Source organism: Pocillopora damicornis, chromosome 14, assembly GCF_964200805.1.
Source record: "Pocillopora damicornis chromosome 14, jaPocDami1.2, whole genome shotgun sequence".
Taxonomy (NCBI): domain Eukaryota; kingdom Metazoa; phylum Cnidaria; class Anthozoa; order Scleractinia; family Pocilloporidae; genus Pocillopora; species Pocillopora damicornis.
The window spans coordinates 10,972,501-10,985,416 of record NC_142683.1 but is presented as its reverse complement, the minus strand read 5'-3'; the positions used below and the strand labels follow the sequence as shown (position 1 = coordinate 10,985,416).

The following is a 12,916-nucleotide window of genomic DNA, read 5'->3' as shown; positions in this document are numbered from 1 at the left end:
AACTCAACATAATGAGGAACAGAAAAACAATAGCTCCAAAGGAAAGGAAAAAGTTATCACACCTTGTTTTGCATCATCTTTTGACTTATTCATTAACGTTACAGAGCAATGCACCACACCTCTGTTTAACACTTCACATTAACCATGTTACGCTGTTTACACAGGGAACAACTTGCCCTCCGGCAAGAACAGAGGACAGATAGGAAAAAGAAAGATAAGAAAAGTAAAGATGAAGGAGATGCAGCTGAGGTATAACCTTAAGGCATCATTTTCATGGAAAATTATGTGATTACATTCATTTATTCATTTTGTCATGTCTTTACATACCTAACAGGAAAGGAACTTATTTCAATTGAATTTCCAAAGGAGAGTACAAGAACTTAGAGGAGCCACAAATCACAACTTAGATTCAACTAGCCAAATTACATGTTTTTTGTGAGTCAAATTCAGCTGAATTACAATAATTAAAATTTGAAAACACTCACATGAGGTTCATTCAGATGAAAACCAGGTTTAATCAACAGCAAGGGTGATTTCAGTGAGAACTACTCCCAGTTGGAATTTTCAGATGGAGGGGAGGGGTGTTATCAGAAAAATCCCTTTACCAGTTTACATTAAAAAATATTTGAATTTTTTTTTTTGGTTAGGTCAGACAGAAGAGGAAAAAAAGGGTTGCATCTCCTCCACCAGGCGAAGACTACACAAAAATTATCCTTCGCCTCAGTGGTAATAAGAAAATTGGCAGGCGGTTTAGGCCAAATGCTTTATTCCAGGTACATTGGAGTACTCATATTTATGTACCCAGAATGTTACAGTTTTGGAGAAATTACTACTGATTCAGGTTGAAATTATAACCATCTGCTAGTTTATTAATTCACTTGACTGAATTAAGCACTGCTAATCCCCTAAGTAAAGTCTCACTAAGGGGCAAAAGCAGATGATCATGACTTTCACTAACACACTCATGGATTTTCCTTGTTTGCTATCTTATGGCTAGGTCATGATTCCTGAGTGCATTATGCCACCACCATAACAATGCCACCTCAATTCCAGCTGTTACTCAGCATGTACATGATACAAATATTTTGTCTTTGTAATTATGCAGGAAGTCTATGACTGGGCAGGATCTCTTGATGGCCTGCCACTACACTTCATAATACGGAGAAGGCAGCAAGTGGTGCGCCACAGTGAGCAATTACAGGGTCATGAGATCCTGGATGTAGGAGAAGGAGTAAGTACTTCCCTAAATTAGGAGCAAACGAACAACATTTACTTTCACATCAGCTTGCCAACACTTTCTTGTCAAGACAGAAGCTACCTCCTCACTCATTCTTCAACTAAAAAGTACACTTTTTTTCTCTTGAAATTTATCACAGGAAGAAGAGGAGATAACTTCATCACTGCAATCGCCGGTAGGGAATATAAGGTTCATGTAACTTGTACTGTCTCTAAATAGTAAAATTAGTTTAATTAGAGAATAGCCTAAACAAGGGGCATGATTTACTTAACTTAACTTGTCTAAGTGCAGTGTTGTAATCTAGTGTACCTTTTTGTTGCTTATTTTTAAAAAAATATGTTTAAAGGAACTAAATCTCGCTAAAAATTGTCAAATTCTGATCTTTGTTAGGGAAACAGTCTCAGAATTGACACAAATGAACTAAATTTTTCATGGCAATAGTTTCCAATGACACTGAACAAAACTATCTGAAAAAATGAAACTTAAAACAGTTCGACAAGTTCCTCTGCAACAAAGCATTCAAGGACTTCAGGAAAGTCTTTTATAGACTATAATGTCATCAGTACTCATTCATGATTCCATTTACTGTTGGATTTCTGCTAAATACCATTTCATAAAGTGGCCCTTCATGAAGTGTTTGCCTCTCCATTGGCAGTAAGATTGAGAGGCTGGAGGAAATGTGTGTTGTTTGGAGGATCTGACACATCCTCAATATTCAGTGATACCAACTTGGACAAAACCTAGTTGTCAGTTTTTTTGGCCACTAGATACATCCCTAACAAGCAAGGCTTTTTGCATTGATTGCAGTCTCAGCTCCTTTTGTTTTTGATCACTATAATTATCTATCAGCATAGGCATTTCTGCTTCATTTGATTGTTGTCTTGGATTCTGTGAAATTGCAAACTGGTTTGAAGCCACTTGGCTGACTGGCTGGCTGGCTCTGGCTTTCCCTTGATATATAAACTGCATTGGCAAAAAATGTCCCAACAGTGAGATAGTAGAGGTAAGAATGATATTCCTCTTGTCAGTGAGCCATGAAGCCATTGTCATTTTTCCCATGGAAACATATGAACATATGGGCTAGAATTCTGCCAAGTTGGTCATACAGATTTCTGTTTACAAAGGCCAGACCAGTTCCTTCTATGACAGAATAATTTATTACTCTTTATCTACTTCTTATACTTTCAAGAAGGGAAATTAATTTGCTGTCTTGTTCAAGGCAGTTTGGTGGACGACGTCATGTGTCTCATGGGATAGCAAGAACTTGAGCTTCAGCATTTCTTCTCTCTCCTTCCTCTTTGAGCTTCTTCTCATAGGACTGCTTGAAAGTCCAAACCATTCTTTCCTTCAAGGTGTGAATCTGTGGCCTTGAAGTGCTCAATGGCTTTTGAATTTTCCATTTTCACTAAACAATAGTGATTGCAATTTTCTCTTTTCCTTACTGCTGTTGAGGAATTCTCCAAATGGATATTTGCAATAAACACAACAGCCAATACAATGTTTTGCTACAAGACAGAGCCCAGCTTACTGATTTCTTAGAAGGTAGCAGGCATTGTATATAAACTATGGTGCATACACCATTTCCTGCACATCCTGGCTCCAGGTTTTTTGGGATTTTGAAGCAAAAGCAGAATGATGCCAGCTTGTAGACTATAAACTTAAAAAGTGACTTGTACTTAGTTACACATTACCTTGCTGATTATGGCATGCATGCCTGCGAAAAGTCTATAATCTTACCCACCAGCACATTGTATGATTTAAGTCCTAGCAAAATAAGTAAGAAATAGGTTGTTAATCAATATATGAGGTCATGCTACCCTTTACACAACACTTGGAGGATAGGCATGCTAACAGGTCCCTCATTGGTATGCATCATGTATTCATGTAATGTTTAAATATAATGACATGTTAGCTTAAAAAAGGTTCTTGTTTTACATTTCAATAAGTTTGGTCATGCTTTAATAAAAATTATTGAGGAGTATTATTTGGGAACATGTAAAGTGTACACAATTATGAGGACATGTTACTTAATGCAATAGGGATAGATTAACATCCCTTGTTCCCTGACTATGAGAATAACATTATAAAATCCCCTCACCAATACTTGGGGTGGAAAGACAAATCCACTTATTCCCAGTCTCCTTATGAACATTAACAGTTGAAGTGGACAGACACAACCCTTGGGGGTAAAAGGTCAACCATACCCCTAGGGAGGAGGCTCTTCATAAGCATCCACACTTGGGGTAGACAAAAGTGCCCCTTGGAACGAGCCTCTTTGTGAACATTAGCACTTGGGGTAGACAGAAAAGCTCCTCAGGATGTGGCTCTTCATGAGTATTGACACTTGGAGTAGACAGAAAGGCCTCTTGGGACGAGGCTCTTTGTTAGCCGCGACACTTGGGGTAGACGGAAAAGCTCCTTGGGACGAGGCTCTTTGTTAGCCGCGACACTTGGGGTAGACGGAAAAGCTCCTTGGGACGAGGCTCTTTGTTAGCCGCGACACTTGGGGTAGACGGAAAAGCTCCTTGGGACGAGGCTCTTTGTTAGCCGCGACACTTGGGGTAGACGGAAAAGCTCCTTGGGTCAAGGCTCTTTGTTAGCCGCGACACTTGGGGTAGACGGAAAAGCTCCTTGGGACGAGGCTCTTTGTTAGCCGCGACACTTGGGGTAGACAGAAAAGCTCCTTGGGACGAGGCTCTTTGTTAGCCGCGACACTTGGGGCAGACGGAAAAGCTCCTTGGGACGAGGCTCTTTGTTAGCCGCGACACTTGGGGTAGACAGAGAAGCTCCTTGGGACGAGGCTCTTTGTTAGCCGCGACACTTGGGGTAGACAGAAAAGCTCCTTGGGACGAGGCTCTTTGTTAGCCGCGACACTTGGGGCAGACGGAAAAGCTCCTTGGGACGAGGCTCTTTGTTAGCCGCGACACTTGGGGTAGACAGAGAAGCTCCTTGGGACGAGGCTCTTTGTTAGCCGCGACACTTGGGGTAGACAGAGAAGCTCCTTGGGACGAGGCTCTTTGTTAGCCGCGACACTTGGGGTAGACAGAAAAGCTCCTTGGGACGAGGCTCTTTGTTAGCCGCGACACTTGGGGCAGACGGAAAAGCTCCTTGGGACGAGGCTCTTTGTTAGCCGCGACACTTGGGGTAGACAGAGAAGCTCCTTGGGACGAGGCTCTTTGTTAGCCGCGACACTTGGGGTAGACGGAAAAGCTCCTTGGGACGAGGCTCTTTGTTAGCCGCGACACTTGGGGTAGACGGAAAAGCTCCTTGGGACGAGGCTCTTTGTTAGCCGCGACACTTGGGGTAGACGGAAAAGCTCCTTGGGACGAGGCTCTTTGTTAGCCTCGACACTTGGGGTAGACAGAAAAGCTCACTGGGATGAGGCACTTTGTTAGCCACAACACTTGGGGTAGACAGAAAAGCTCCTTGGGACAAGGCTCTTTGTGAGCATTGACACTTGGGGTAGACAGACATGCCTCCCTCTTCACAAGCATTGACACAAACAATGTCACTTGTTCTATTGTTTAAGCAATTCCATGGATAGTAGCAGTCAGTTTTACTGTTTAAAGTGTATGAAGTGTTTTAAAATTTGTAAATTTAATCAATGAAGGATGGTGTGATGCTCAAAGGAACAATGTGTATTTTAATTATGATAGTTACACAGGATTCCTTTGAGCAGCACACTTCCCTTCCCTTGTTTTACTTGCAGGTGTCCTTCTTTGGGAATTTTCCTGCCAACAACAACAGCAACCTTTCTGCAACTGTAGTAGGTAAGAAAACCTTGATTTTCATTAACCTGTAAAAGAAATAGCATTCTTAGTCCACCAATGAAAATGCTTGTAGAACGATTACCACCCCCTGGTGATACATAGTTCATGATATGACAGTGACCCAAAAAATATTATTTTGTTTGAATAATAACAAACTCAGGGTTTCAGCTAAACATAAAAATTGTGAACAAGAAACACATAGAACCAAGTAATTCAACATTTTCTGTATGATCATAGATGAAAGCCAAGCTGTGGGAGATGCAGAGAAAGAAGAAGGGACTAAGGAAGAAGATCAAGAAGAAAAGCAGGAAAAAGAAAAGGAAGAGGAAAAAGGAGTAAGTAATGAAGAAACATTGGAAAATGCAGATAAAGGAGGGAATGGAGGAATACCAGTTGGAGTAGTAGAAAAAGAACATGAGGAAATGAAAGGAGAGAGAGAAATTAAAGAAAAAGAACAAGGTACAAAGAAAAGAAGGAGGGACAGGAGGACAACAGCCAAAAGAAAGAAGGCAAAAAAGGACCCTTCAACATAAGAGAAATTTGGTAAGATTATGAGTACACAGAGTGTAAAAGTGTGATACAGATAAATGCTGCAGCATTTAACACAAATTTAAACTCTTTATGTCATGCGTGCAACCGTGAAAAGCTTTCAATTAAAAGTCTGTCAAGGAAAAACAAGAATATCAAAAATGGATTATGTACATAGGCTAGTAACAGTTGGCTTTTGTTCCTGAAATCAAACATGCTGACAAGAGATTTACAATTATAATTAGCTGAACAATGCTATGATGATTTGTAAATACATTGATTTGGTTTTTGAAGGATTGTGACAGCACCTGGAATTGAGAACGACAAAAATGGCAGAATTCATATTAGTTAATTTATTATTCACCTCCTCAACTTGTATTAATTTCATGAACAGGTCATAAAATGTTCAATTCAGTTATTAAAAAAAGTCAACTGGCATTTTTATTAACCTCTTACTCAACAGTCATAAATGTCTTCCTTGTGTTTTTTTGTCATGACTGCCAATTAAAGATATGGCTTTTGCAGTCTATAAAGAGGGCTAGGTCAGGCTGTTTAAAAACCAAGGTAGAATCAACAAGCATTGATTATTTTGTTAAAAGTGAACTGTTGCAGTTGTTTAATGGCTTTTTGGTGGATCTATTAACACATTCATAACTGGATTGAACATTTTAAGACCTGTTAATAATGGAAATCTCTTTGCTCTCAACTATCAAACCAATTCCTGAAAATTACTCACTTTTCACAAAATTGGCAAATCTGTCTTCATCTAGCAACATTTAATCAATCTGGATTCAAAAATACATTTCTCTCACTGATAAACACAGCTTGAACTGTACTTTAGCTTCTTTTAACAATTACAGTAGCCCGCCACACTTTCTTAATTTCGTGAAATGTCGTCAATCAACCATGGTCTCTGATAATGCATATGTTCAGTATAGTTAATAATATTCTTCTTAATATTTGATTGCAAGGGATGAACATTAATTACTTTTCAGACTTTTTTTGGCAAAATTTCCGCACAGCCCCATACATCATTATACATCCATATATGGGGCTTTATTTTTCAGTGTATCACCAGTAAGATGTACATGCATAATTAAGTATGGGGCTGTGCGGAAATTTTTCCCTTTTTTTTTGTCATATTCTCCAAAAGATTTTCATATTTAATTAGAGTTCTGTTCCTTTTCCTTGTTACAAAAGACGAATTAAAATAGAAACACGAATCAAAGTGTATTGAGCTCATATAATAAAAATAGAATGTGTGTATCGTTGCGTGTTGTTATGTATACTTTTTTGTGGGGTTTTTAGGGGCTGGTAAAATGGAGGGAGACACTTTCTTATTACACAACTGAGATTTAAAATAACCGAGAAACGTACACTCCAGGATTGAGCTTAAGTTTGAAACTGAACAAAACGTTACTAGAAACTATGAACCAGCAACTCGGAACACCCTCCCGTAAAGAGCCAATGCTCACCTTAGTGTCATTTCCTTCATCTCCTTAGCAGTATAAATCATTCTTTGCTCTTCTTCTGTCACTCTTCTTAATTTCTTTCGAATTCGACCGAAAACATACTCCTAAAAAGTACCGAATTCACGAACTAAACTCGACAAATTTGCCAGAAACATGGCCACTCTCGCTCGTCCCATGCTCCCTCCCAAGTCTTGGTACCAGATTACCTCTCATTTGCTGAATGAAGATTAAACCGAGCTCGATACCAAATCGAGCTCGATATGAAACCTATAGAATGCGTGGCAAACCGTGCTCGATAGAATACGTGGCAAACCGAGCTCGATAAAAATAACTGAGGTCGATAAGAGCAGATTGAGTTCGTCGAGCTCGTCTTTTTAATCGAGCACGATATAGTTGAATCGAGCTCGAATAGAATTGACTGCATTTCGAGCTCGTTGAACCGAGGTTGGTTTGAAATGGTACTCGAATTGCTATTCGAGTACGGTGAACATGAATCGAGCTCGGTTGCCCAGATACTAAATGTGGTCCGACCGCATTTCGAGCTCGTTTAACCGAGGTTGGTTTGAAATGGTACTCGAATTGCTATTCGAGTACGGTGAACATGACTCGAGCTCGGTTGCCCAGATACTAAATGTGGTCCACTTAAACAGACTAGTGTACATACCGAGAAAAGACAGGGAGGTTGAATATTTAGTCTAGTTTTAACCGGGATCGATAACACACTTCAATTTTGTCAAACTGGCAAGGTTCTTGCTAATTGAACTACTTTTGGTAAAATGAGAAAAATGACTGAATTTTTTATCGTTTAAATGTAAAAATTCGACCCTAACAATCTCGTGCACAGATCGAGACAAGACAGAGAAGTTGGACATTTTAGTTTAAGGTTTAACTGGGGTCACGAATGTAAGAAACACATATGATGTTCATATTTAGCGTGAATTACTTTTGGTAAAGATGAGAGAAACTATTGAAGGTTTCATCGGTCAAATGTAAAAAGAGTCGACCCTACAGATCGAGGGAAGACAGAGAAGCTGGACATTTTAGTTTAAGGTTTAACTGGGGTCACGAATATAAGAGACACATACAATTCTTGTTTAGCGTGAGTTATTCGGCAGGAAAATTAATCCTTTGAATTAAATTTTTGTATTGTACATAAGTAACATGGATAAAATTTTTAAAAAAACAAAGTTTGTTTTTAAATAAAATAAAAGCAGAATTTCGGTAAACTAAAATGTCTTACTTTTTCGCTTTCATAGCTACTCGACCAGCTTTGTAGTCCCGTTTATACTCTGTTGGCGACGACTGATCCTCCCTTCAATCTTCCTGGAAACCATATGGCCCTCCAAAAATCCTCCGTCTCGCCCTACCTGGGCGATAAATAAAGACTGTATTCCCCTTTATTGGCGACGATTGGTCCTCCCTTCAATCCCCCTGGAAACCTTATGACCCTCCAAAAATCTTCAGTCCCACCCTTCCCAGGCAAAAAAAAAAAGACTGTAGTCCCCTTTGTACTCTGTTGGTGACGACTGATCCTCCCTTCCTCCCTTCATTCCCCCTGAAAACTATGTGCCCCCCCCATTTTTTTTCTCGCCATGCCGTCTCTGTTTTATTAGATACTAAAACAACTATTCACCTTACTGCTACAGACTAGCGGTGGATGTTTACCTCGCCGCTTCGTGGCTCAGTAAATATCCATTACTAGCCATCTCCTTCGAAAAACTTGCGCGGGATTAGCGCCCGAGAAGTTTGCCATCGTTGCAGGAATTTTCATCTTTTGTGCTATTATCCCACTGTTTTAGTATACCTTAAAATAACTATTGCCTATTGGAAGGAGGGTGCTGATGTAATCTAACCATTCTGAAAAAAAGAAATGTAGCGCCAATTTGTTGAAATTTAAACAATTCCGTTTAGCATGAACGAAATCTTTTTTTTGGATAGTTTCTGGATTGTTTCAAGCTCTTACGAAGCCGTCCAGGAGTGCTAATCACCCTCCTGTTACTTGCCTATTGGTTGTTGCAGGGGAGTTATTTCCGGCGTAAGGTAAAATATGGACTGGACTATTTTTTGGACCATGTTTTGGACCATTTTATGGGGGAGAGAAGTACATCATTAGTTCTCAGGGAGGGATGTGATGCAGTCTATCAGTATTGAGGGAGGGGTGGGAGGCAGAGTGTTAGGGAGGGGTGAGAGACGGACTATTACTACGCAGAGATGGATAGGAGGTGGTTCTAATAGTAAACACTACTGGTCAATGGAGCTCTTGCTCGATCGTACAAATTATTTTAATCGGTTTTTCGACTGACTTTTTTGTATGTCAAAATTTTAGCGCTGGGCCGCGCCGTTTCTTCATTTTTTTGTTATGCGAAAGCGAAACTGCCACGTAAACAATGGACTTTAATTTTTATTGAAAATATCGCGTTTACGATCCTCCACTGTTGAGTTATGCGTGCGCCTTTTAAGTCAACTTGTGCACTATCAGTTGCTCCATGTTTCCCTTTGTGTATCAGGTCCTTAGCCCTTAACTTAGCTGCATATAGAATTCACGAGCGCTCTTGCAATTTTAAAGTTTATACCTTGACTATATAAAATCAGCAGCGAAAGATTTCGAAGAGGAATCCATGTTCTCGAATCGACCAAAAACTCTGCTGTACTTGCAAAATAGGAAAGCGCAAATATCGACTTCATCTGTTTCGCAAACAAAGGAGTTAATCACCGACACCGGGAATCGCTACCAGGTATTCCTCGCGACTCCCCTAGGTTTGCTTTCCAATTTGCCCGAGCCGCTGCCGATCACTTCTTGCGTAAAAACTTACGAAACCTGCGAAGTGGAACTATGGTGGCTACTGTTAATTGCCGATATTTTCCGTCGGCAAAACGTAGAAGTCGCGGCCCAGCGCTAATATTTTGACATAAAAAAAAGTTAGTCGAAGAAGCAAGTGAAATAGTTGTAGGATCGAGTAAAAGCTCCATTAACCAGCAGTGTTTACTATCACAACCACCTCCCACCCCTCCCTGCGTAGTAATAGTCCGTCTCTCACCCCTCCCTGAGTAATAACACTCTGCCTCCCACCCCAATTCAGCTAATGATGACACCATATCTGATACTTCCGAGTAACCTGGTTGCTTAGTAGTAATGCAACAGACTATAATTCAGCTATCAACGAGCATGGTGTATTTATTAACTGTGCCGATTAGAATCAAAACACATGAAGCTTGACCGTGTTCCTTTTCTTCTGAAAGGTTTTTGATACCATCTCATTCAATTGAGTGTGGAGAAGGAGTGTCCATCTGCTCTGTAAAAGGTTGCGAGAAGACAGTAAGGAAAAGGAAGAAAGAGAAACGAGACGAAACATTTGACTCTGATGACAGAAGAGCGCCAAAAACTCCTCTGGAACGTCCTCACCATGGTAGGTGGATGACAAAATATGCAATTTGAGCCAGGGTTTCGGTTACTATACCGTTTTTTGTGTTTTTGTTTTTGTTTTTTTCTGTTAACTTAAAGAGCCGTAATTTAACTTGAAGTGTTTTTTACTGAAATCGAAAATCGTTTTCTCGTGATATGTGGTACGTAATGGGTTCCAAAATTCGCATCGTAACGAACTGGAGAAAATCTCAAGGCGTTTACGCCTCACTTCGTGAGACTACACGATAGCTTCCGAAAACGTCTCGGAGACATTCCGGACAAGATTGCGCGCCAAAATCAGAAGGAAAGCGGAGGAAAAGAATGCTGTCGTACTGAACGATCAAATTTGTTTTCCCACATTTCCTTAGGTTACGCTTGTATAAACTTTGAACCATTTATTTAAATAAATAACGTTTAAGTAGTTTTGTCTCTATCGTTTTCGTCTTTTGCGCATGCCTTAAATTATGCGATTAATACGATATGCTTAAATAAGGTTTTAGGATGTGTTACGAAAACTAGATTTAAAGCCAAAGTTCTTGAATTTAAATATACTGAAATAATAAATCCCTTATTCCATAGTGTTATGTGTGATGCGGCGAAAAATGTTTTTCATTGCTCTCGATTTTTCTTGCCTCTACAGAGGTCCGAAAATATAAGCGACTGGCAACATATCTCTACCAAACTGTAAAATGAAACTCTCTAAGCACGATTATCTGTCTACATAAATCATATTGTTTTCATGTTTATTCTCAAAATTATGCATATAATTTTTTCAGGTAACACAAAACATCAAACCTATACGTAATGGAATTGTTACTGCATTCACTTGGATTTCACCCGTAACAAAGCCGAATGCAGTAATGCGCTCTCCAATATTTAAAAAGTGGGAGAGAAAGTGGTGTATTCTTGTAGACACCAGTGAGTGCACTGACCTTCGATACTCCCAAGGTGTTGATTCAGCATGCCTATCTGTGAGGTAAGTTTCTCAACCTTACAATGAACATACCAGAGTCTCATAACTGATGGAACTTGATAGTAGACCATCCTGGACAAGTGACTACAGTAGTTTCATCAATGAGAGCAAATTAACTTCTATCTAAACGATCATAAGACACCTAGGAAAAATATAGGCTCCAGAGCTTGTGTAATTGTTTGTATGGAGTAGAAAAGGGCTTTAGTCTCTTGCTCTTATTCCCAAATAATTTTAGGTCGTTTAATTATATATCTTTCTTAGAACCTGCATTGAATGTGACTGACTAAATTAATGAAAGAAAATTCAAACACCTCCAAAATTTGAACTGGGGTTATGAAAAGCAGGTCAAGTTTATCAACGAATTAAAAAGCTTGATATTGTTGCTATCTCCATCAAGAACATCAGATTTATAAGGGGACTTAGAGGAGGGAGGAGCCCTTAACTTCACTGCCACATTTACACAAACATCTCATTATTGGACTCTCAAAAAGGGTATCTTTTCAATAATTGTGCAGCAATGCTAAATTATACTTGATGATACATAAAGTCTCTTTCTCTCCTGATCCATTTTTTCAGTTGAATTAAAATTCACTGAAATAGGTACTGGTTCAGGTAGACTGTTCAAGGAATGAAATTGTAGAAAAAAATGAACTCTTATTGAAGTGAAGAGCATGAGCACTAATTTTCTCTATAGACGCATGCTAAGGGATGTGTGTTTGGATTTGTGCCCTGACTTGTTAAAACTCAAAGGTGGCCTGTTAGGAATAAATATCATCATTTTACCACATCAGAGGCAATATTTGACAGATTATGTCAAGCTAGACTAAAATCACTCTTTTTCCTGTATTTCATAGATGTGTTTCATTGTGCATTATGTAACCATTGATTTTCCTTTGTTTTATCAACAGTTGCACCTTAGAGAAAGCTGCTCAGAAGGCGACAATGTATACATTGCCTATGGTAAAACTACAATAAGGCAAAATGGTAAGGCTTGCAAATAAAATGCCTCAAAACATGACATTGGTAACAGTGAAATTATAGATGCTGGTGGCAGAGATTGTTGAGGATTAAAGAAATTTAAAGTTGCAATTTAAAGTGCAACTTTAGAATCTTTAATCCTCAATTTTAGAGGGTGCTACTGTGATGACATTACATCCCTCTATGTGATGTAAAAAAAATGTGATGGCCAATTAGATGATCAATGTCAAAAACTTCAATGGCAAAAAGTAAGATTTCCCACCAGAATTTGGGCATGATGATTTTGTTGGATTGGCAATGCACCAAGTTTCATACCTCTCTGACTTGAGTGGATTTATAGCAATGTTTGTGTTTCTTTTTTATGCTAGTTTCTACCACATCCGCAGTGTTATATGACAAGCCAAGTTGTAGTGTTTGGTCAAATTCTCAACCTTCTTAAATTTTAACAAATGTTAAATCAGCCAAATGATTAACTCTGGTTGGAGAGGAATAGAAATGAAGTGTATTGCAAATGACAGCAAATGTACTGAACTCAAACTGTTTCAGTTGTCTCTA

At 39.2% G+C, this 12,916-nt stretch overlaps 2 protein-coding genes and 1 long non-coding RNA gene across 4 annotated transcripts in view; all 3 read left to right on the top strand.

Moving 5' to 3' along the window:
• Window positions 1–12,916, top strand: part of LOC149034392 (uncharacterized) — a 382,461-nt gene that overhangs the window by 91,843 nt on the left and 277,702 nt on the right. The gene's annotated exons all lie outside the window — the stretch shown is intronic.
• Window positions 1–12,916, top strand: part of LOC149034408 (uncharacterized) — a 193,981-nt gene that overhangs the window by 97,842 nt on the left and 83,223 nt on the right. The gene's annotated exons all lie outside the window — the stretch shown is intronic.
• On the top strand, window positions 145–6,806 carry LOC149034416 (uncharacterized). The gene is made up of 6 exons (XM_089193779.1): window positions 145–249; window positions 648–773; window positions 1,106–1,231; window positions 1,377–1,412; window positions 4,947–5,007; window positions 5,245–6,806. Exons 1-6 carry the CDS (start codon window positions 145–147, stop codon window positions 5,538–5,540), a joined length of 750 nt encoding a protein of 249 aa, XP_089049905.1. The 3' UTR covers window positions 5,541–6,806.

What these genes read in the sequence shown, in the direction of transcription:
- LOC149034416 (XM_089193779.1), top strand. Translation starts at nt 145, where the DNA reads ATGTTACGCTGTTTACACAGGGAACAACTTGCCCTCCGGCAAGAACAG. An exon ending in TCCTGGATGTAGGAGAAGGA is followed by an intron (nt 1,232 to 1,376) that starts GTAAGTACTTCC and finishes AATTTATCACAG; the next exon opens with GAAGAAGAGGAGATAACTTC. An exon ending in CTTCATCACTGCAATCGCCG is followed by an intron (nt 1,413 to 4,946) that starts GTAGGGAATATA and finishes TTTTACTTGCAG; the next exon opens with GTGTCCTTCTTTGGGAATTT.